The sequence below is a fragment of the Limanda limanda genome, chromosome 1, assembly GCF_963576545.1.
Source record: "Limanda limanda chromosome 1, fLimLim1.1, whole genome shotgun sequence".
Taxonomy (NCBI): Eukaryota; Metazoa; Chordata; class Actinopteri; order Pleuronectiformes; family Pleuronectidae; genus Limanda; species Limanda limanda.
Genome location: NC_083636.1, coordinates 19,478,149 through 19,501,916, shown reverse-complemented (window position 1 = coordinate 19,501,916; position 23,768 = coordinate 19,478,149). Strand labels below are relative to the sequence as shown.

The 23,768-nt window shown below is 42.2% G+C and overlaps 1 protein-coding gene across 1 annotated transcript; it reads right to left on the bottom strand.

The window, feature by feature from the left end:
• Positions 1 to 8,721: 8,721 nt before the first annotated feature.
• LOC132997944 (tripartite motif-containing protein 16-like) lies at positions 8,722 to 16,787 on the bottom strand. Its single transcript, XM_061067512.1, has 2 exons — positions 16,688 to 16,787; positions 8,722 to 9,710 (listed from the first exon to the last, which is right to left on the bottom strand). The coding sequence occupies exons 1-2, from the start codon at positions 16,785 to 16,787 to the stop codon at positions 8,722 to 8,724; spliced, it is 1,089 nt and encodes a 362-aa protein (XP_060923495.1).
• Positions 16,788 to 23,768: the final 6,981 nt, after the last annotated feature.

The window sequence follows — 23,768 nt, the reverse complement described above, 5'->3', positions numbered from 1 at the left end:
TCATCTTCCATTATCCTAATCCTGAGGAGGAAAGTGTCCAAATATCCTCAGCTCTGTCTTTTCTGCCTGTTTCACTGCTTTCATAGCTATTGCGCCATCATAACTTCTTTCATTTTCTTTTCATATTCAAAAGAGCCATCTTACACCAGGCTGCATTCACACAAATATATCCCTAACAAGCATCCTGGGAACCTGCTGCAGCTGAAGGAATAATTGGCAGAAGCAAAACAAGAGACAAATCTTAAATCTCTAAACAAGCAGCTTTTTGAGGCCTTCAGTTCCGGATATTGTTCAAATGGCATCTTAAACAGGGAAAAGCTCACTGAATGTTACCCAGTGAATATGAGCTAAGAGTAGATGTCACTTTCACATAAATACATGAATGTCGTCAACATAATAGCACACGCAACAGGACTCAACAATATCTAGTGCTGCTCAGATTCAAATATCTGCCAGTGAGATAAACAGGAGACCCTCCCACTGTCCACAGACAAGCCTTGTAAACAAATGCTGCAAATCACACACGATATTAATGTGAGGCTCATATTGCTGTTTTTCGATCTCAATCTATTTAATAAGAAGCAGAGGGGACCGATGTTTAAGTAACAATAGGGCCTCCCATGGTTTAGCAGCAGGGACACACAGACAATATCCGGTGTGGAGATATCACCCTCGAGAAGCTCGGCCTCCATCACTCTCTGAATCTCACGCCACTCTCCCCTCGGAGTTTGAAGGCTGGATTGGAGTTGATTCCATTGTTTTCTCGAAGCCGGTCATTTCCTTCCCTCCAGACAGCCAGCCTTGACAACAGCCAAATCCAAAGGCCTACTTGAAATCGCCTGGCAGAGTTTGGCACGAGGATTCCAGCCAGGCTGTCAACAAACAGCCAAACGATGACTACACCTCCAATTCTGCTAAACCTTTTGCACAAGGGCACTTGTATTTTAGTGGGACGTAATGAGGCTGCCATACGACACTGTCTGGCAGGCCCCCCCTGTTTTAGAACTGTTTACACACGGTACTGCCAGCGTGTTTTGGGTTGAGAGGGACATCTGGAGCGTGCACCTCTTCTCGCTGCTACTGAAGAAGTAAATACACAGACAAGCTTTTGTTGTCGTTCCTGGTGTTGTGGTTGTCGTGGGATAGAAATAGTAAAAAGCAAGAGATTACAGGAACTAGCCTTTGCCTTTATGAATGTAATCGAGCCAGGTCAGTTGAGAGGTCTATACAGTTAAAGGCTTTGAAGCGTGTTCCCCCTTTTCTTTAAAAAGAGAAATTCAAAGTACCACTTCTCTTGAGATGCATATAATGAGTCAGTCTTGCATATTTCATTCCGCATCCTAGAATGTGAGCTGGAAGTCAAGAAGTGTATTAGGGCAAACCTCTTTGCAAATGACACAAAGTGCAGTTCATCAAATAAAAGAGGAGCCATAATTTTTAGGAGTGAGACTCTTAACTTCTTGTTTTTTTCATAGAGCCGAGCTGAGTCATGTTTCTAAAAAGCTCATCCTTGGACTGGACAACTTAATGAAGGCATCATGTGTTAAAATTCAGATCCAAAGTGTTGCTCTTTCCTCGAACAAAAACAGATGGGCAGCAGAAAACTTCACAATTATAAATAAGCAAGGCACCAATCAAGGTCAGGCATGTGTTTTTTAATTTTTTATTCTCCAAGCCACAATCTGCCAAAAGCAGGCAGGTTGGGTTTGATGCCCGTTCGCTCATGTCCAGGCCAGAACCTCAGAACTGGCATCAAACAATAACAGGTATTTTAAATCAGCTTCCGCTGATAGAGAACCAATCAGCAGCAACATGAGAGTTATTATATCAAATCAGCAGACCCAGAAAGTCTCCTGGTGCTTATGAATAGAAACACAAGGGGAAATGACTAATGAGACAAGCGCCCAACGAGCGAAAACTGGTATTTTATTTTCTACTGCAAACACAAAAAAGAAACAACAGAATCTTAGAAACTCTGAGTGGTTCCCCTTCTGCAGGAAGGTCATTACATTTGTGCTTCTGATGCTGATTTCCTGAATAAACTTTGCACTTTCTTTGGATCTCCATCATAAACAACTCTCTGTCACTATGATATGTGTTCAAGCTCTATCTCCTTGGAGTATTACCAGTGAAACCGTATGAGAATGGCCCAGCCAACCTAATTTCCCTACATCAATTCTGCTCTGCCTCTGTCTGTTGGAGCCGGAGGAATAATTAAATGTTTTTGTCTGCTTTGTTTTTTTGTTCCCGTGCGAAGGAGAAAAGATGGGTCTCTGCTGTAAGTTACTGTATGATCTGGTACTCCAGCCTGGCTCCGGCCTGTCACTCAACGTTTCTCTCTCTTGACATCAAAACATTTGATAATCACACTGCTACAGATGCCGACGAGGGGAACAGCCCAGTGCGCCGCGACTGCTAATTGTGCTGCCTGAGATGTCTCTGTCATCGGACTAAATTGCATGACATTTAACAATAAATTGCATTTTTGCCTATTTACTTAACTGAATGGGCAAAAGCAACAATCAAAAATTGAATTGAACACAAATGAAAAAATGACAGGATTATACGAAACAGGCGTCTCCAGTGCGGCTTTGGTTTGACTGAATAGAAAATAGAAAAAAAAGAGACAGCAGAGGCTGATGAAACGGACTCGTCACCGTGAGTATGAAGACAGGTTTCCATAGCAAACTGAGATTAACATGTGTTTACTCCACTAACCACGGCAGCTACAGTGATTATACATCAATATCTCACTCACTCAAGTTACACCAGGGGTTGGTCGGCCGAGTTTTAAAAGTATTCAATATCCGACATCTTAAGCAAGATTTAAGAAGATAAAAACACTGTATATAATGACTAAACCTTAACTGGTTAACATTACCAAAATGATCTAGTTTGAACAAAAACACCCAAATCAGTTGAACCAGACTTTACAAGGAGCTGCCCCTACAAACTCCTGAGTAAAATGCCAAATGTGCAAACAGATAAATGCCTGAAACTGAATGCAAATACGATACAATTCCATAATAGTTGTGTTGATTGGCAAATTGTGTTCCTTCAACAATTTTCAGCAACATGCCCAATTTAGCAGATTCCAGCCATTTCCAAAGTTCCAGTCTTGTTATTCTCACAATGTATCGGCAGATGTATGTGAATGGGAAAGTAATTGGAAATGATTCCTACATTGTTAAGCCCTTTTGGCAAAAAAAGTTTTTAAAAAGTTATCATATTTGTGAAAGGCTCATACTGGCCAACCAGTTAATCGTCTGCACCCTAATTCGAATGGTGTCGTCTTCTTTCAGAGGCTTTTTAACTAGTCACAAGGAGCCAGACTTGTGCAGAAAGCATGAAGATAGACACAGATGTTTTCCTCCGATGGAGCCAGCCAATCGCGATTACCTTGGAACTGCAGACAGCCGCATCATTAACATTACTACAACTCAGCTGAATGGAGCAAATGTGAGCACTCAGCATTAACTCAATGAAGAACATGTATTAAGGATTGAACTAATAAAGTGAAATGTTTTATGAAATGCTGCTTTGGGTCTGGTTTAGAGCTACAAAGAACCTCAACAACCGTCTGGGGAGGGTAGAACGTCCTTGAAGCTGGCACTCAAATCAGAAGGCATAATTACATTCAGATGGTCTCCCTGCATGATGATGACACGGCATTGGCAAGCCCTGTCTCTCTCTCTCTCTCTCTCTCTCTCTCTCTCTCTCTCTCCCTTGAATGATACAGCCTTTGCCCGTATTCGTATTTCCACAGTTCCTGAAACTTCCGTCACAGGGTTTTCTGCTCAGTGAAGAAGACAAAAGAAAAGACAACGTCACAAGCATTATCCGTGCCCCTGTTATTGTGTGTCTAAGCACCTGAGACACACAACTCCCTCCTAATGTGGGGGTTGAAAGGTAAGCAGACTTTGCATAACTTGAAGCCTCACATTGTTTATTGGAGGAGACAACCATGACCGTGTGCGGCATACTGCCAGGCTCAGTGGTCCCCTCCCTGGTCAGGATGACCCACTTTGAGCCAAACATAGATCAAACACTCTTTAATTTGAAATGGAGCATCCCAAGTCTCCGCCGCACGAGCTGAGCTCTTTAAGGTAAACCGCTCTGAAGATTAAACTTAGATCTATAACGCATGAGGGACGATCTGTCTTTGCTCAGGTGACACACTCCTGGATCTCCTGAGATAAACGCGGCTGCTGCTGAGCTATTTTATGCTGCAGGGTTACAGAATATGAGCCAACGTGGAGAGTGGATGAGACGCTCTCTCTGAACTGTCCCTTGTCTCTGCCGAGGGCTGATCGGGGCTCAATCCTCTCGTGTAACATAATCAAACTGAATGACAGCACTCAAGAGTCGGCACTCGGGATAATCATGCAATCAAATTGCATTATTTCGCTTCCGCAGGTGCAAAGCGAACACGGAGCCGTTGCCATTGATGCTAATTTGAGTCTCATTTGGCTCATTTGCTTCGACAGATCTCTGCGGAAATCATCAGGCCGTGATAGGAGGGTTTTCTTCATATTTGAATGTTTGGTGATGGGATTGGGTTTTACACACTGTCATTTGAGTGATAGCAGCTCTAAGACTAGGTCCGGGTTAAACTATTCATTTACAAACTTACACAACTATCTTATCTATCTCCAGGTGAGATTCCTGATGTCCAGTCAGTTCAAACAAATACTAACTTTTAATCATGCAGGACTTTAATACATCGTCAGATTATTATTTTGGCAGGGAGGGCGAAATGTGAAGTAGATATATATAAATTACCAGCTAGTGTGACTTCTCCCCATTATCCCCATTATTGCATCAAAGCGTTAGGGCTTCAAGATGGTGGCTAATTAAGAATGCAATGTAATTATGTGTTGGCAGAACAGGACAACCTTTCTGATGTTAATGTGAAAACGGGCATTGTTACTGCGTGCAGATGGCACATGAATAGCGAGCTGACAAGAAATGAAAAAGATCTCGCTGAGCAAGAGTCTTTTTGCCAACGCTGACTTTACCAGCCCTGTTTTAAGGGTTGCTAGGCAACACTCATTAGTGCGCTCCACCGATAGAGTCGGGGAGAGACGGGATGTACGAACTTAAAGTTTGACGTCTGCTCCGAGGCAATTAAATCTCTTTTGGGACAGTTTGGGATTGGACGCCAGCATCTGACACACTACTCTGGTGAACCTGGAGACGTTCAGTGAGGACGAATAACCGTTTGCATCACAATGTTCAGCACATTCCTGAAATTACAGTCCCTCAGTGATTAGGCACAGTCAGTATGTACAGTATGTCTTTTGTGTTTGTTTTGATTTGTGTGTTTTATCGACTACGAAGAGGAAATATATGTTTAAGTTATTTTTCAGCCTTGCATGAAACGTCATGATTGACAGTTGAGACCGACTAGTGATTGGTGGAGCATGTGTATTGGCGGGACCTCAACCTTCACACCTTTCGTTTTGATTTATTCTGCAATCAACTGCTGGTGTTTTACTGTATCACAGCCTTTTCATTAGAGAAGGAAATTATGAATTGCTGTTTTATTGGCTTTAGATGTGAAACTACTCCCCAAAATAAATGTGAATGATGGAAAGGCAGAAATGGATCAAAATGAGGGAGGGTTATTGGAGAAAATCCACATATTTTTGTGTTTAAAATGGGAAAATTGGACCCTATAAATACAAATCCCCAACCAGCACTCGAATTAAATCGAACACACACACAAACAGGACCTTGTTCAAATACACTACTCCCTCACATTGATGCTTTTCATCTTGATAAGTTATGTTTTTGCCCTTGTCCCTGTGCATACATTACATCTGATCACACACACGTAGATAACACACCCTGTTCCCGCTCTGTATTTTTCTCTAGTTAAGAGAAAATACGATTTTCCGCTCATCCTGCCGGCCATTTCTTTCTTTGGGGATCTTTAAGATGTTCTCGTCTAATGAGCTCCCGTGAAATTGGGTTTCCACAGCACATGATGAGCCTCATTGTGTCCGGACCCAACGTTTATCTTTCCTCCTCTCTCCCCCGTGTTAAGTACATGCATGTCCTTGAACACACGGACACAATGAGGCAATTTGAATTTTGAAGAAGCTGCCAAGTGGACGTTTTCAATCATTACCTTAAAGCCAGTTGATTTGAGTATTATTCAGAAGCCATTTACTGGAAACATGAGAACCAGTCACTGTGATGGTCAGTTGTACAGGAGGGACTTCAATACACAGTTATTGGTCGATATTATTATTCCTCTTCTATTATTATTCCCGACGGCCTATTTTTGTCCCACTGTCCAGCATCTAAACGGTTAAATAAAGGTCCTCTCTTACAACAGGATATCAGGACACAAACACACAAGTACACACACAAACGGCATCATCTTGCAGCCGCACAGATTAGACTGTTCTAATCAGGTTTGTTTGATGAGAGCCTGGTTTGACTGGGGCATGCATCTGGCAGCAGAGGACGTTAGAATTGAATTAGTCCCGCTGTAGACAATACAGTAAAGCTCAGTGGAGGTTTGTTCCCGAGCACAGGCTATTTACCATAATGTTAAGAAAATCCTCAGCATTGCCGATAAGTATTAGATGGACTGTGACGGGCAGCATGTTGGAAAAGCTTGTCGTGTTTTGTATTTCCCGATATTCACCCAAAAATACAGATTTCATAAAGCCATCTAAGAAAGTTATGAGATAGTTGGGTTCAGTTCAAAAGATAACTGCCTTTTGGATTATGCACCAGCACCTGTCTTGAAAAGTAAATTTTAAATAACTTAGAAACTACCAAGTGGCTACATAGCATTTAATTCATCCAGTTTTCACCAGGATCTGATCTAATCTAATCTCGACACTTGTCAGTGAGTTCAAGTGACAGGCCTATTCACACCCACGTTTTTAGAATAGCATTAAGGCAGCAGGGTGAAGGAAAGATCTGGCTGGCTTGTCACATGGCATATTCAGTATGTGAACCTCTAATGACCTTTTTGCGTTTCATTAAGAAGTCAGAGCAAAGTGTCCAGCACATCACGCTGAAAGAGAAAAGACCAAGGTTCCTGACAGGTCCGACCATTATTTGTCAAACATCTTCCTCTTTTTGAAACTTTTCTTTGAAATGAACAGAGAATTGAAATAATGAGGCAGTGGGCAGCAGCAGCAGTTATAGGTTAATGGCCTGCAATCAAAGTTGGCGTAGTCTCTATGAATACGTTTTGATGGATAAAAGGGCCAATTGTGTGAAGTTGCGAGCCACGGCCGGATTGGGGCTCAGCCTGACTGGGAAGACTCTGACGTAAGTTCAGAGGTGCTATCTGATCCACCAGAGTAATGACGCAAGAACCAAGGCGACCAAAGCGTCATTGTCTCTTTGTGACACGGCTCGCTCTGCCTAATCAGTTGTTGTTGCTCAGGCAGAGATGGACTCGAGCTCCCCAGCTCAGGTCCATTATCCATAATTAACAGAGCAGAGGGCTGCAGATGAGGCAGAGAGGCTCTGTGGAAAGAGAAGTGTGGGTTGCATTAGCCGAGCTCCTCCATCATCATTTGAGCAGATTCAAATAAGCAAAGGACTAGAATTACGCCTTTGCAGCGGTGGTACGCCTCCGACAATTCAGGTTTCACTTTGAATCCATACTTTTCCGTACTCATGTGTATAATATACTGTATGTAGTAATAAGAGGCCTTTTTGGCTGTAGTGGCTTTCAGGTTTGATGGTATATGATGATATGATTGCAGTCAATAATTCCACTGCAATCATATAATATGAGTGATTTTCTTAGAACTCATTGTGTTGAATAAGGGCCAGGAAAGTGGGTTAGCAGAATATGCGAGTGACATCCATTAAGTTGACCTTTGACCTTTGGAATATGAATTATCCTTTATCTTATTGGACAATTGTGAAATGTTGTCATTATTAATCCTGTTATGACGAAGACAGATGTTTTGTCAGATACAATGACGTTGAGCTTTGACTCTTGAGCACCAAATTCAAATGAGTTCATCTTTAGTCCAAGTGCAGGTTTGAGAACTAACTTTCACAGGAATTTCAAAGATGGATGGAGATGTAAACCAAAGAAGTATGCAACATTAAAAAACATCTTTAACCTGCAACCTTGACGAGGCACTTTGTGAATAATCTTTTATATTTCAAAGCAAATGAAAATTCCTCCAGAATACGTAAATTTTCACCACTTTCTAACTTTCTGCAAATTTTGGTAAGAATTTGAGCATGTTAAATCGCTCAAAAAGCCAATTAATTTGCCTGAATAATAATAATAATAACGAGAAACAAATCCTCTTGTTCTGATGGCATGTCATCAAAATGCTATGTCACGCCACGGTCACAACGTGTGACGAAAAATCAATCTTTGGGTTAGTTTATATCTCCGTCTTGTTGTGATGACACTCACCTCATATGAGGTTGATCTGATGAAAGCCCTGGTACAAGTACTTCAAAGTAAAAATAGCCATTTAAGTCAAAATGGCGGGCTTCCTGTTTGGTCTAGCATATCTATCCAAGAGACTTATTTGTTTGTTATGAAAAGACACACGTCCCTATCAATGTTTGTACATGTCGGCAAATCATAGTTCCGGTGCTGCCCTCTAGGGGGCGCTAGTCAGTTATTCACCACGACGAACTTTGATCAACAAACATGGAGACAAAATAAGTTAAAGATTTACACACAGAATCTAAATCACTGCTTTTAATGACTCAAGTCTATTTGAGTTTACAGAACTGAGCTCTGGATCCATGATAATAAACATTAACTCCAGCATAGAGAGGGTAAGTGAATGTGGTCTGGACTCGGTGGAGGAGAGTCATGGTGTGAGAGACGCTGTAGAAGGACAGAACACCTGCCTTGTGATCCAGGTACACTCCTACTCTGGAGGACCAAGGACCTGACACTTGAGTGTGGATGGTGTTGTAATAAAAGCTATAACTGGTTCCATAACAATGTAATGACCAAGATTTATCATTGTTTCCAAATAAACATCTATGTGAGCCTCCTGCTCTGCTGATATTCTTGTATGTGACTGATACATAAACTGCTCCTTCCACCTCCACCTCCCAGTAACAACGTCCAGTCAGACTCTCTCTACTCAGGACCTGAGGCCAACCAGTGAATCTGTCTGGGTGATTAGAATGAGACTGTCCTTCTTTCATCCATGTTACTTTTCTGTTTCCGTCAGATAATAACAGCTCATTGTTTGCTGTGTTTGGATCCAGTGTGATTTCCTGTGAATATTTTAAGAAGTCAGCTCTGGGCTCTTGCTCTGGTTGTGGCAGTAAAACATCCACTTGAGCCGAAGGCTCCACCAGCTTGTGCTTCTTCGATGGAGCAGACTGGAGATGACGCTGGAGGTGTTTCTCACAATAAGAGGCCAAACAATTCAAACAGGACTTGAGAGCTTTCCGTTTTTTCCCAGTGCAGACATCACAGGCCACATCTTCAGGTCCAGCATAGCAGTGATCAGCAGGAGCAGCTTGGAGTCCAGTCTTCTTCAGCTCCTCTTTTGAATCAGCTAACATGGTGTTTTTCTCCAGGACAGGCCTTGGGGTGAAGGTCTGTCTACACTGAGGACAGCTGTAGCTTCCTCTCTCCTCCCCTTTGTCCCAGTGGTTGTTAATACAACTCTTACAGTAGCTGTGTCCACAGACAGTAGTCACCGGATCCTCCAGTAGAACCACCACAGCAGAATCTTTCTCTGTCCAGTTGATTTTCTTGCTGCTCCATTTCAGCTGGTGCCAGAGACCGTAGAATAGTTTCACTTCCTCTGAACAGAAACAGATCCTGCTCCTGCAGCTGCTGCCTTTTATGTCACACTGTTCAAAGGTAGCTGCCTTTAGTGTAGCTGCCTTTAAACAGTGTGACATACTGTTATATTTTTAGACTTTGATGCGGGCCAATTTAAAGTGCATGGCGGGCCGCAGTTGGCCCCGCAGGGCGTAGTTTGGACACCCCTGGTCTAGGCCCTGAAAAAGCCCAAAATGAAAAATAATAACAATAAACGGAAAAATCCTTACAATTTCAATAGGGCATCTAACCGCAGGTACTCAGGCCGTAATAAGTTTTATTAAAACATAGAAATGACAAAACAAGAAAAAACACCAGAATCAAAATTAGATACAAGAAAATAACAAGGAAGTGAGATCCAATCTCTTTGGCCCTTCAGAACGCATGTGGGGTCGAGAGCAGCTCGGGCTGCAATTCTCTGTACAAACCCAATCGAGGCAGAGAGAAAATTAGCAAGGCCCAACCCGATCCCCATGTTTTTCCAGATTACAGGCATGCACTGCAAGAAAACAAGAAGTGGCCCTCCATACTCTTGTGTGCAGGGCCGTTATAATGCCACGTATTAGCTGGTGTACCTCCAACTGTCCAGTTCTTATCAGATCACCCAAGATTCATATTTGTGCCGGGTATGAAAAAGGCCGAAGATAGTAGCCATACAGCAAGTCACTTGTCGTTTAGCTGTACTCTCACGTCAAAATTCAGAGAGAGGTTTTAACTTTGAAGCCCCTTTGATACGGTGCTTTTAAAGTTGAAGGACGCCTTGAAAGCAACAAAAAAAAGTTGAGTACCTCAAAGTAGAAATCTGGAACATGGCCAAAATGGCCACTAAATGCAAAATAGCAGGCTTCCTGTTGCGTTTTTCCAATTGCACCTAATACTTTTTTGTTGTCCGGTCATGATACACCTATGTATCGATTTTTGTGAAGATCGGTCAATGTAAACACGTTCTGGGAGTCTCGGGGGGCACCATTGAGCCATTTTGCGACGCCCATTGAGAATCCCTCCATAATACGTAAATTTTCACCACTTTCTAACTTTTTGCAAATGTTGGTAAGAATTTGAGCATGTTAAAGCCAATTCATTTGCCTGATTAATAATAATAATAAATTATAATAATCCATACAATTTCAATAGGGCCTCTCGTCTGTCAGTGCCTGTCAGTGTTCGGGCCCTAATTACATGTTCATTTGACCACAGCACCTCCTATAACACAAGTGTTTCCCATAACTTCATCATAAAGTGATGACTTACAGTTAGTCACACCAGGTGGAATGAGGAAATGAGTATTCAGCGTGGTTAAGTGCAGGCTCTGTCGACATTCTAATCAGCTTCCTTTTCAACGGGGAACAGAATCGTTAGGCGGCACTTATTATCCAGACTCACCGGAGGCCCGGACGCTTTAGCCTGAGGACAAAGTTAAATCAGCGCTCTCATTTTCTCTTTAAACCCGAATCGCTCAAACACATTACACTTAAGAGTGTTGGACTCGGAGAAGAAATTGTTTTTTCATCATGAAACCCACAAAAAGGTTTCAGCAGTCAATAAGAATTTGACCTTCACGTGTCAGTAGATCCACAACGTATTTCTTCAATATGTAAAATATGATGTTCTGAGCAGGAACTTGCACTAAACCACTCTATTCTGGTTGTTTTTTCTTGTTTGGCCATGATGCACTTAGAGCTGCTGTTCCCGGCTGGAGTTGTTTAAAACAGCAGCTGCTTCATAATTCTAGACTTTTGAATTTGGCCTTTTATATAATAAATCCATTAGAAAGGTAACCTTGACCTTGATAATGAGCACAGTCACCGCTGAGCTCTGGCCCTCTTAAGGAAATGCAACGCGGTCCACTCTGCATCAGATAACATTATAATGTTGTGTTTAAACATGTGATAGAAATGAATCCACCGCTTGCAGTTGATTTAGCCGAGATAAACTCCCTGAGAACAGATATACACGCAGAAGTTATTGACAGAGGATTAGTATGCAAAACTGTTTAATTTTCATTATCACGTCTTGTATATTCGGAGGCTAATTTGGATATTGCATTGGTTCAGCTTTGGTATTATATCATGCATATAATCAATGTCAGTCAACCCTTTAATTTCAGGATGCTCAATTTCCCTATTTAATTGGAACTTAATGTCCATAGGAAAAAAGCCAGAACGAGAAGTGTAATTTCCCAGCTCCATTCTCCATTCATTATCAACGTGTGGTAAACAAAAGGCTTTCACTGTCACCGCAGTGTCAGCCCTCAACTTCAGAACTCATCTTAGGCCATTTGCATTTCAACATTTTATAGAAAAGCAATTAACACTTCTACAACAGACCCCTCTCCAGGAGATTCATATATAGATTACAAATTAGTGCCTAATGAAGATGCAAAAACAAGCCGGTGTTTTGGAAGTGGACTTATCTGATTATGCTTTCTGCATATGTTTATGGACAATCTCATTTCGAAAAGGTGATGAGCTCTGCCGGGAGTGGGCGGAGTGGGCGCTGTGATTGGCTCGTGTGGTTTTTCTGCTCCAGTTCCGGCGTAGATGTGCGTTACATAAGGAGGCGTCATTGGAGCCCAACAGTGCAGGACACGATTGCTCCTCCTCGCTGTGGCATGTGTGTACATGTGTGTGACGAGAAGTGCATGTATTCACAATTAAGAAAATATTAATAAATTAGGTAGCAATTACACCGACTGTACAAAATGTGCACAGGGAGTTTCCTGATGTCGGCGCAGACAAACCAGAGTACCTTCAAATAAATTATCTTTTGTTCAGTAATAGTTTTTGACTTTTAATTTGTGATTGACATATATTTAATAAAAATAAATCTATAGGTAACATCAGCAAGTGAATATTTATGAGCCTTTTGGAATGAGATTCAGAGTTTGCTTGGAGATATGAGGGCTTTTCTTTTATAGAATAGACAATGCAGAAAAGACGTGCATTTATATGTAGTGGCCAATATTCATCGGTTTTGCAAAGTTAACTATTATCCGCCCTGAAATAATACATCTTCATCACGTTGTATTCCAAATAACTTAGAGGGTGCACTAAATATTAGAAAAACACCTCTGAAAGCAGTACAGTTCAGAAGCTCCACAAACTACAGCCTCCAAAATGACCAAGTTTAAAAGTCAAATCCTCCTGAGGACAAACATTTAGTATTTTAAAGACTCGGGAGCAGAGTGGAATCAAAGCCCCATTTCTGACTCGTTATTCCTGCAAAGCGACTCCAGCCGAGCCCCTGTTCCATACCTCAAATCACATGCAAATGTAATTTTATGTTACCAAGTTGGTTGCATCAGCTGCCCACCCACCTCCCAGGATATTTGCATGTGAAGATTGCACCGCTACACCAGTGAGAAGGTGGAGGGAGGAGATGTGAGGAGGGGGGCTGAAGCTGTGATGGAGCGGTATGTACCCGAAAGGAAATTCATATTCATCAGTTTGTCCTGGGAAGCTTGTGGGACAGCACAGATCTCAGAGCACAAGCAGCTGAACAGTCCACCAGCCCATGACTGTCAGATTGATGGATATGCAATGGAATACTGTGGTCTTGTGCCCCTTTTGAGCCAAGATACTGCTGACAGAGCCTCCACAAGTTTTTACAAAACGTATGTATATACACAATAATTAGTGAAATAAAACAGAAAAAGCAATACCCACTGCTCCTCTACATGTTTAAGTCTCCAATAATTATAGTCATAGAATTGGAGGATTGTACATTTGCTATATTTGCTCTAGTGTTCCATGTGCTGCTCAATAACAAAAGGCAGAAAGTGCTTTTGCTGTATTGTATTTTACAATCCCCTCTGCCGGTCGCTCTGGTAGATGAGCTCACACTGGTTCTTGAAAACACCATATACTTCACTATCTGTTTTCCCACATTCTGCTGTACAGTCCCTGCTCATTGAATGGATCGAGACACGGACCATTTCAACAGGTTGACCCAAGCCATTGATTGGATGTAAAGAAATAAGAGCAAGTCTCACAAAGCACCAAATGAGCCTTGAAAAGCTCCTTCATGACAGAGCACCTAACAAACAAGACCAGAGAAAACCTGGTCCAAAAACATACTGATGGCTTTAAGTCATCTTTTTTTATATTCTTTTTGTTCAACTAGGCAAGACAGGGCTGAGTCAACAGACCTGAAAATGATTATATGGTCCTAAAATTCAGAACGATTGAACGTGGTGATCAGATTCGACTAAAACATGAAGCAAAAGACTTTATTGAACAAAACTCTTCCAGGATTGTCAAGATGTGAAGCAAATTGTAGCCTGAGGGTTTGTCTGCTTTATAGCAACCAATGTTCCCTTGTGTCTCTTTTCTGCTCTGCAACCTGCAATGTTAGTATTAGTCTGGAAATGTAAAGTGACAGACGGCACTTAAAAGGTTTTGTTCCTTCAGGCAGCTGGATTTCAGTGTCAGGAAACAACCAGACTTCATCGATGAGGTCATGGGGCAAGTACGATGCAGCCAAAAGCATTTCATTTGCATCATGTGACCTGACAAATGAAAATACAACTTATCTAATCCAATCTTTTTTGTATTTTGTTTTGTTGGAGGATGGATGAGACGACTGAAAATATAAAATCCATCCAAGTTTGAAACAATGACTAATGAGTAGGTGGAGTTAATGAGATTGATGCAGTGACAACACTGGCAGTGCACACTCCAGTCACACCAGAAAAACACTGCATCAATTCCAATCATTTCCATCAGAGAAATTATGCTAAAATAATACATTTTCACAGGGTAAGAAAAAAAGGATGCAATGTACTTTGTGAACACATAAAACTTGTATAATACTCATGTAAAATAAAATACCGGCTTCTAGGATTTAACAATAGATTTTTAATAGCCACCTCGACACCAACTCCTGTCTGAGGTGAGTTCAGGACACACAACGGGAAAGAGCAAGAGAAGGAGTGTGAGAGAGGCAATGGGGCAAAGCAAAGTCTGATCCTTCCTCTGCAGCCGCCAGATGAGCACCCACCCGATAGCCCCCCCCCCCCCCCTCCCCCCGGGGAGCCGCTGAGCACCACCGACAGCTGCCACTGCCACGTTTATTACCTATAGATTATTCCCAGGGAAATAGAAAACTATCAGTCCTTAATTGACAAGCTCAAAAATACTGTACAGCTTGGCTGCAGTCAAATCGGAAAGTGACGGAAAGAAAGCTGTTCCCATGACGGGAGCAAGAGGACCTGTCACAATTGATGAAGACCCACTAAAGGTATGCCGCCATCTTGAGTCAGTGCAAGTGCCATCACTGTGAGTCATGTTTATATTTAGAATGGGGAGGAAGAGGAGCAACCAGGCGACTAATGCACATCACCTTCCCCGGTGGAAGCGTTTGGCTGCGTGTGTGAGGGAGAAAGGGAATATTTGACTGCGTGTGTGGATGCATGTGATCCACTGTCTGACCTAGAAAAAGGCAGTTGCACCAATCAGAAGATCCGTGGCAGTTGGGCAACACACTCCATAGTATAAATAACTTGCTGTGTGCCAGTTGCATCCGTGATTACAGAGCAACAGAAGCAGAATCAATGCACTTTAAAAACAATAGGCCACTATATGCTCCTGTACAGCAGGTGGGGCTACAGTCTCTTGGTCAACATTCAACACATGCTGGTACCTGGAGGGGCTCAAGATAATATCCTCCTAGATAGTATTTGGATTGACCGGGGCCAAAAAGGATAATTATTTACAAATGAATTGATACACAAAGTCCAGTCTTCAACATTGAATAATTTCATTATTAACGTGAACACAGGGAAACATCTGACTAATTGGATGATATGTACAGTTTACATCATCTATCACAGCCATCTCATAGTGTTTTCTTATCAGGAGGATGGAACCTTATAACAGTAGTTACAGAATGTACCAAAATATGCCATTTTCAATATGTCTATAGCACAATGTCTGTTTTTCAAAGCTTCAGGATCTTTCTCCAACTCCTCCTATGTAGATTCAGTAAAGGAAAGGAAAGAACAGGATTCATCTCATTGCTGTGAAAGGCTGGTTGCGTCTAACGCTTCATGCTTGTGCAGCGAAAGCCATGCTTTCTCTAAATCTGATGATTTTGAAATGGAAAAATCACTATGGAAACTGAACTGAACAAGTGTTCCCATTTCTGTAGTAACTAAAAACTATATAAACTATTCTAAAAGCCCACAGGTTTCTAATAACATCAATGTCACAGCCTTGCAGGGCTTTGGATAAAAATCATAATGGGCATTCATTGTTGAGGTTCCTGTAAAGCTACAGAATGGTATTCCTGGAAAATACAAGTGGAAAAGGGAGGGCTAATTGAAAAAATAAAAAGGGGAGACAATAGTATAATAGTAGAGCACTGCATTTCATTACATGTCATTTAGCTGACGCTTTTGTCCAAAGCGACTTATATTTTTAGTACACTCAACATTTATGAGGGGCCATTTAGGGGTTCAGTATCTTGCCAAGGACACTTCGGCATGCAGATGGGGAAGAGTGGGGATTGAACCAGCAACTTTCTTGTATGAGAACGCCCACTCTACCCCCTAGGCCACACCGCCCCCACTGCATCAGAGGTAATTCGTCTATTTCCCAGTTTTTCCATAGTTGTTTAATAGGTACATATTTGTAGTTTGAATCACGTTTTTCAGGAGCGCCACCGGGTTCAACGGCGAGGGAGGGAATCTGAATGGAGGTCAACGGGGGATCTTGATGAAGAGAAAGGGCAGATAACTCGGGAAGTGGCAGAAGATGCTTTGACCTTTTACTGGTCGTACTGGAGCCAGAGGAGGGGCAGGTGGGGGGGGGGAGCTCCTGCCTGTGGTGACATAGAAGCGCCTCAGATCTATGGCATCTCTGCCCCATCTTTTGCCAGACCTCCACCAACCCCCAGGAGGCGGCTGGGCGTCAGGTAAGACTGTCAGGGTTCGAGCCGCTGACAGGTCTGGGCGGCCATCAGGAGGATTACCAGGAACTTTACCACTCATCGTATGGGGAGAGTATCGGACAGCCGCCTTGGAGAGATGAATTTATATTCCTCAGAAAATATTCCTTCACCCTCAGAAATCTGTTCAAGGGCACGAAGATGACATTTACCATGATAAGCACGTTTTTTGCTCTCTGGTGTTTTCATATAACCAAGAAAAACACGACTTTACGGTGACAACACCATAATCCAGATGAGTTTGTATTGAATGCTCTGGCCTTTTCAATTATTAATAGCAAGAGTTTGTCAACAGCATGCTACCTGATGAATATTAGATTGTGTTATTATATTACGTGTCAACGGGTTCAGATATATCACAATAAACAAACTATAAAGGCAGATTTTTCAATATGAAACTCCGACAACTTGAGGGTGGGCTAATTTCTCCACACTAACCCTCTTTTTCGAGTTACAGCTTTACATTTTTCCTGGTATCCCGTCTTGGAAGGTACCTGAGGAAATTGAAAGTGGGCCTCTTGAAGGAGAACACGACTTTCTCTGGTGCTCATTAAGAACATTGGAACGCTCATCAAACAGACTTGGAAAGCAGAAGAATCTTGTTTTCATCTCTCCTGCTAAAATGTTGAGACGAGTTAAGAGACTGCACAGCTTCTCCTCCGCCGATGATTTTCTCAGGAGATTTTGGCACATTTAGACAAATTAGCTTGGTACGGAAAAATTGAGCGGCAGCATTTCAATGCAATTTGAGACGAATGTCAAAGCATAACTATCTTTCTTTGGGGAGCTTTCAACCTGATAAAAAGAAGACATTTTAATACAAAAATGATTCATCTTCACCCACCCTTGTTTAAGAACTGCTAAGGAAACACGCAGGAAAGTTTGACTACACCCACAGGCCGTACCCGGGGGATGACACTGCTGTTTCTACCAACGCAACTGGAGTAAACACCTGCCTCTCAAGATGAGGATGTCATGGAAATGATAATGATGTTCTCCTCATCAGGTGTCAGACGGCCTGTTAGTCACAAATACAAATACAGATTCAGGTCTTGCAAGATGTATTCAGATCAATACAAACCTCCTGCAAACTGGATTTAAAACGTCTTTATAACGGTAGCGTGATGTGTGTCTGGGGCTTTAAGCTTCATAAATAGTAACAATCCATATCCACTTTAGCAGCATATGAGCCCTTTGGTTTCATGTCCCATGAATCTATGAGGAGAGATGAGGTCTGCACACTGACTTCCATCAAAGCCGATTAGCCCGACACTCTGGATGCACCGTTTCCCATTTTGGAAATACTGGGCTGTATTAGGCGTGGTTATTTGGCTCTGGCTTCTGTTTGGAAGATGCCTGCTTGTTGCTCAATACAGGGTATTAGCTTTAAGTGAAGGAAATGGATGTTGACAGACTACACATGCACACAGAGTGCATTGTGCCGCTGCCATATTGGTAAATTAGAAAACCCTGGAGCCTCGTACCGCTCTTCTTTGTGAATTTAGCTCTTTAGAGTCTGAGGCTGACAAATGTAGAAATATTTGGGGATGACCAACAGCAGTAGTACAAGCAAACATCTCACCTCCTCCCTGCTGACAAACATACAAATGAAAAAAACATATTCTATAGAATAATTTCTCTCTCTTTTGAAAATTAGTCCTCAAATTTGTAAAATAGCTTATTTTTAAGTGATCAGAGGGAGTTGAACTCTCACATAAAGGGCTTTCCAGTTGGGTTCAGAAAAATGCTTCAGAATGAAATACTTATTCATTATCCATTCTTAAAAATGCAAATGTGTGTAAATCTTCCCATGTTTAATACATTTTTAAAACCACTCTTCATTTGATCAGGGAAACTCTACTTATACGTTGATGACATGTTTGAATATGTTTTAATATACTGATTAGATGTCATTAACGTTTTTTTGGTGAAATAATTTGCATTCTTTCTTGTAGTGCCAAGGATTGAGATTCCAGAGAGCTCAGACGTTCTATCAGCATAATATAAGGTTTATTCATTATTAATCAACATTGAGTTTTAAAATTCCAAAGGGACGTCTTAGCCAAAGATCTCCTCCATAGCTTGTTATTCATGTGTGATTATCTTTGAGGTATTTATGGCACTCTGTAAAAAACCTCAAGGTGTTGCAGGATGTATGTTCCCTACAGAATAAACTGTGTGTGACTCTAACCTGTTTTTTAGTCGACATCTCATTACACATTTGCAGGATTTTTTTTTTTCTTTTCTTACCAAGACAGTATTCCTCAAGGTGACCTTGAACCTTAAAGGAAATCTATGGTGTAGTTTGAGTGCTTCCCTCCATGGCAGTAAAGATAATACTTGAACATGGCGCGGCTAAACGCAGACGGTCGATATTGCTCCCAGGTATCGATTTGGGGATTATTACATCACCGGTGTACATCACAAAGACACTCCCGTGCCCCCTGCAGGTCACAGTTATGGAGTAAAACGTGTCACTCGCAGAGAAAAAGAGGTATGGAGAGAGATTTGGGCTTTTTGTGGTGCAGTCCTTCAAATAAATCCTAATCCACAGGACAAATGAGAAAGAGTGTTGTAGACGCGTGTTGAAAGGCCTTTGCTGCTCATCTATTTTGTGGCACACCGGCACTCCAGCCAGTACCGGCCAAATAAACATCACCGTGTCAACTCTCCACGGCCCATCAATCTCTGCTCATCCCCGAGAGTCCCGTGAGCAGATAAAAAGCTAATCAAACCCTGGGCCATGTAATTCATCATTGGCTGCTCATGAACACTCTTATCTTCCATTCCTTTCCTTCGCCCCTTTTTGGCAGCACCTCCATTTCTCTGACGAGTGAGGCGTACTGGTGCTGACAAGCCAACAAATCAAACGTATCCCCAGTCTATACAGTCGTTATCGGCCCCATTAAAATGCTGATATTTAATTATATTATTAGACATTTATTGATGATCATATGCATGATTGATTTTTATGTTTATGATTTTTAAGTCATGGATCCATTTTTAACGGGGCATTGTGTGGGTTTTTTGTGTCACTACACTTTGTTGTGAGCGGCACCTTTGTGCTCAGATACCAGTGCCACATTTCCTCCTCTAGTCGGGAGGAAGTGCAGAGAGACAAAACTAGTCGCTCCCTCCTGAGCTGCTGTCGCACTTCATTGAGTTTGTCAACAAACCTGCCAAATTTCTGTGTTTTTGTCTGATACCTACTATATATTTTCTCCACATTTTGCAGAGAATCCCATTAGAGAGGTTAAGTGAAGTTTAATGAATCGGTTTATGCACTGATAATCTGTACAACTACTTTCAGTGGTCAGGAAGAGCCTAAAGCTCCATATGAATACAGACCATTGACATACGACACCATGATAATGCATGAAGATTTTGGGGAGTCACAAATAATCATCGGGACAAATCCAATATTTAATTTAGTTTTAATAACCAATATTCTAGAAAAATGTTTGTTATGTTATATGAGACTCATTAACCTAGAATGTAATCCTAAACGAAACCCTGTGTAAAATAAGACAATCTATTTCCGAAGCCCAAACTCGAATACACAAACACGCAGCCTCAGCTCCATTCGGATGCATCTCACACAACACATCCATTCTAATGGCCAGAAAAACCCAAGGCAACAACACAAAGAAGGTCTCCGGTTGGTTAAAGACGGACTTAATGAAGGTGAAGTGGAAACTACACGGCCTGCATACAGTATCCTCACACTTTGATGAAGTAGAAATCATTACCACTAATGCATGTGCAGGGCATGCCGAGGATGAAAGGGAACCAGTCCATTATTTCGGTTGCAGTTATTGAAGGTTGCCACTACAGCATCGGTGCAATCCCATTATTGTAAGTGAATGAATTACGGATATGCCATGCATTCAAATTGAAAGGCCAATAGGTGGCTGATGCCAGGGAATCGCTGTGATTTTGTTTTTATGCCTAATGAATATTTGCGGAACCTTGGCTGCCAACCTCAGTGGAGACTCTTTAAAGGGAGGGAGGAAAATCATTTTATGGTGAATTAGAGGAAGGCGGAGCGTTTGCCTTATGCGATGGCTTTTTCATGGCGTGTTGTCTTCAATTTTCGAATCCTCTGATGTTCTCCAAATCAGTTCAGACAGAGCTCCTGCTCCTTTGTTTCTCGAGACCTTCTCCTGGATTTTAGGACTTTTAATGGCACCACAATTCATCTTGAGAAGCAAAGTCCATGTTAGCTGACGAGCTCTGGCTTTGGTGTCTTCACTGCATTTGTTCTGGAAATTGAATTAATTTTCAAGCAGCAGGGGGACATTTTATTGAAACATGTAATTCATTCATTCCTTTGTGGTGAGAGCAAGAGACATTAATCTACTAGAACTGGTTTTCTAAATACCCTCCGAGAGCGTGGGGACGCACATGAATACTGATGATGTGAAAACGCAAATACACAAAATTCTGTTTTTTTCATTTGATTTGCATTTGGGACGATGCAATGGAGAATTAGGCACTCCTTTTTTTTGTTATTGTCATGAGTGCAGGCGGGAGATGTCCATTCGTGGTGCGGCAATCAAATATGTGCACTCAGTGTATCGTCTCTGATTCACTGGGTCTTCTCCACTCTGCTGATATCTTCAAAAAGTGGACAAAAAGGAAATGAAAGACGTGTGAGGGCCATCTTTCTCTCCCTGGGGGGGGGCGGCACACTTCAAACTCATGCCCCTGAAATTCATCTCTCTCTCTCTCTCTCTCTCTCTCTCTCTCTCTCTCTCTCTCTCTCTCTCTCTCTCTCTCTCTCTCTCTCTCTCTCTCTCTCTCTCTCTCTCTCTCTCTCTCTCTGTGTGACAACATGGAAATTTTGACATTTCTCGGGCTTGAGTATTCAGCATTGGGATCTGGCGCTTTGAGACCGGTCCCACATGACGGAGGCTGGATCTGTCTTTCTTTTGAAAATACTTCACATAATCCAATAACCATTGTAAAAAAGACTATCAATTATATTATGACTATATTAATTGAGATTTACACTGTGGAGGCTTCTGTGGCCCGAGGATTGTTTGTGTTTCTGTCCAGATAAATCCCAGAAACAGAAGCCTTTAGAAATGAAGCCTGAGCTGGATCCTCATCTCTCACCTTCTATCTTTGACTGGCACCTGTCAGCAGCTGAACCTTTACTCCGACTGCGTGGGCCAATCCACTGTTTGCTTTCAGTCCGTCATTATAATATCCTGTCATCAAGTGAAATGAATCCCTCTGTGAAACCGAAGTTTATTTCAAAGACATTCATCAATTGAAAGCCGTTCTGTTCAGCCATTTAAACAACCGCCGCTTTGATCTCGGTGCAATTTCCCTCTGGTCTCAAACTTTCTGCTGCTTTCATCTGAGCGCAGGCGAAACGAGGAACGCTGTCTGGAAACAGGTGTTCTGGCTGTTTGATGTTAGCCCGCGGTGGTCCGACCGGTTTGGAGACATGAAGCAACCGAGACCCCGTTCTGCCGATCGGCGACGCACTCACGCCCGTCCTCCTTCCTTTCTGATGGAGCAGCCAGGTGCCAGAAACACACACAGCTGTGTTGAATAAAACATCTGACACACTGACTCCCTGACTGATGCTAGGACAGAAGGAGATGGAGGGGTCTGGGACATCTATACACTCAACTCATCACACAAGTTAATGAGAAAGTTTCTGTGAAGTCGGCTGCTGCTGTCAACATGGTTTGTTTAAGAGCATAAACATCTAAGATACAGTAAAATATTCCTACAGGAGCAACAGGAATTAAACCAATGTTCCGTATCTCGATGGTTCCTGGAGATACTCAATTTATCTTGAGAAACCAACATAGCTGTATTGATCAATCCACTGGGTATTGAATAATAATTTGATGAACTACTCCAATTCAAACCTGGATACAGCACATAGCTCCATCAAATGCCAAATAACCGAAACATTAAATAAAAAGACAACACTTCCCAGTTCTGCGGGATTTCTTCCACCAAGTTTCATAAAGATCAGTTCAGTAGTTTTTGCTCGACAACAAGCCAATGAACAGGAGCCAAAACATAATCATTTCTACATGAATTACTGCACGATCCTGCCTCGTTATCATAGTAAAGCCCCATTAATATCATCTCACTTTGTCATTAACAGACAACAAAACACATACTCGCTACACAAACACACCTCCTCTCAGTGACAGACGGCATCTTCAAGTCAGCGGAGGTCAGCTTCAAAGCGAGTGAGAAATCGGTTTACTTCCTACAAGGCTGGAATAAAACAAAACACAGCTCCTACACCAACTGAGCATCAAGTTATTTTTATCCTCAGACAAGCCGTGATTCTGATCCGCAGGCTGGCACAGCACCAAGACCCCGGGACCCAGCGTATTTAGCCACGCATCGATTCAGCATTTAAAAGACTAGTTCGCTGGCTGTGTCAGATTACAGGAGCCACTGCCCCTTAGATCCTCTGAGCAACAGAAACAAATCCTGTTTTAAACAACAATGCAACAGGAACTGGGTTTAAGCGTGTGGTGAAGGTCGAGGATTTAAAACACACACGATCTGACCCTTTAAGAGTTTGTGCAGCCCGACCAGCAGATGATCCGATTTCTCCCAGAGAATCTGCGTCACACATTCAATAAATATTGTGTCTGCTGCAGGATAGGAATTCATTCAAATGGATCTGCAGCAGTTCCTCTGAGACACTCCATCAAGCTCACACACATGTCAGAGAAAATCACCACAACAGTCAACACAGAATACAATTGAGCGCTCGTAAGACATCTTAAGAGACATTAAATGATTGAAATTGGACTCCAGGGAAATGGATGGTGCTCTGCCTTCTTTCCCTACTGTTAAATCATTCATTTGGAGCACATCCTGCAGAATCCAACGAACCAGACAATGCCCTGTGGCTGTGAGTTTTCCTCCAAATCTCTGTGTATGCATGGTTTACACCCGGAGAGGGAGACTGATGGACAGAGCAAGCAGGGGAGAAAGCGTCAGAGGGTAAACACAGAGCCAGTTAGTATGTGGTGAC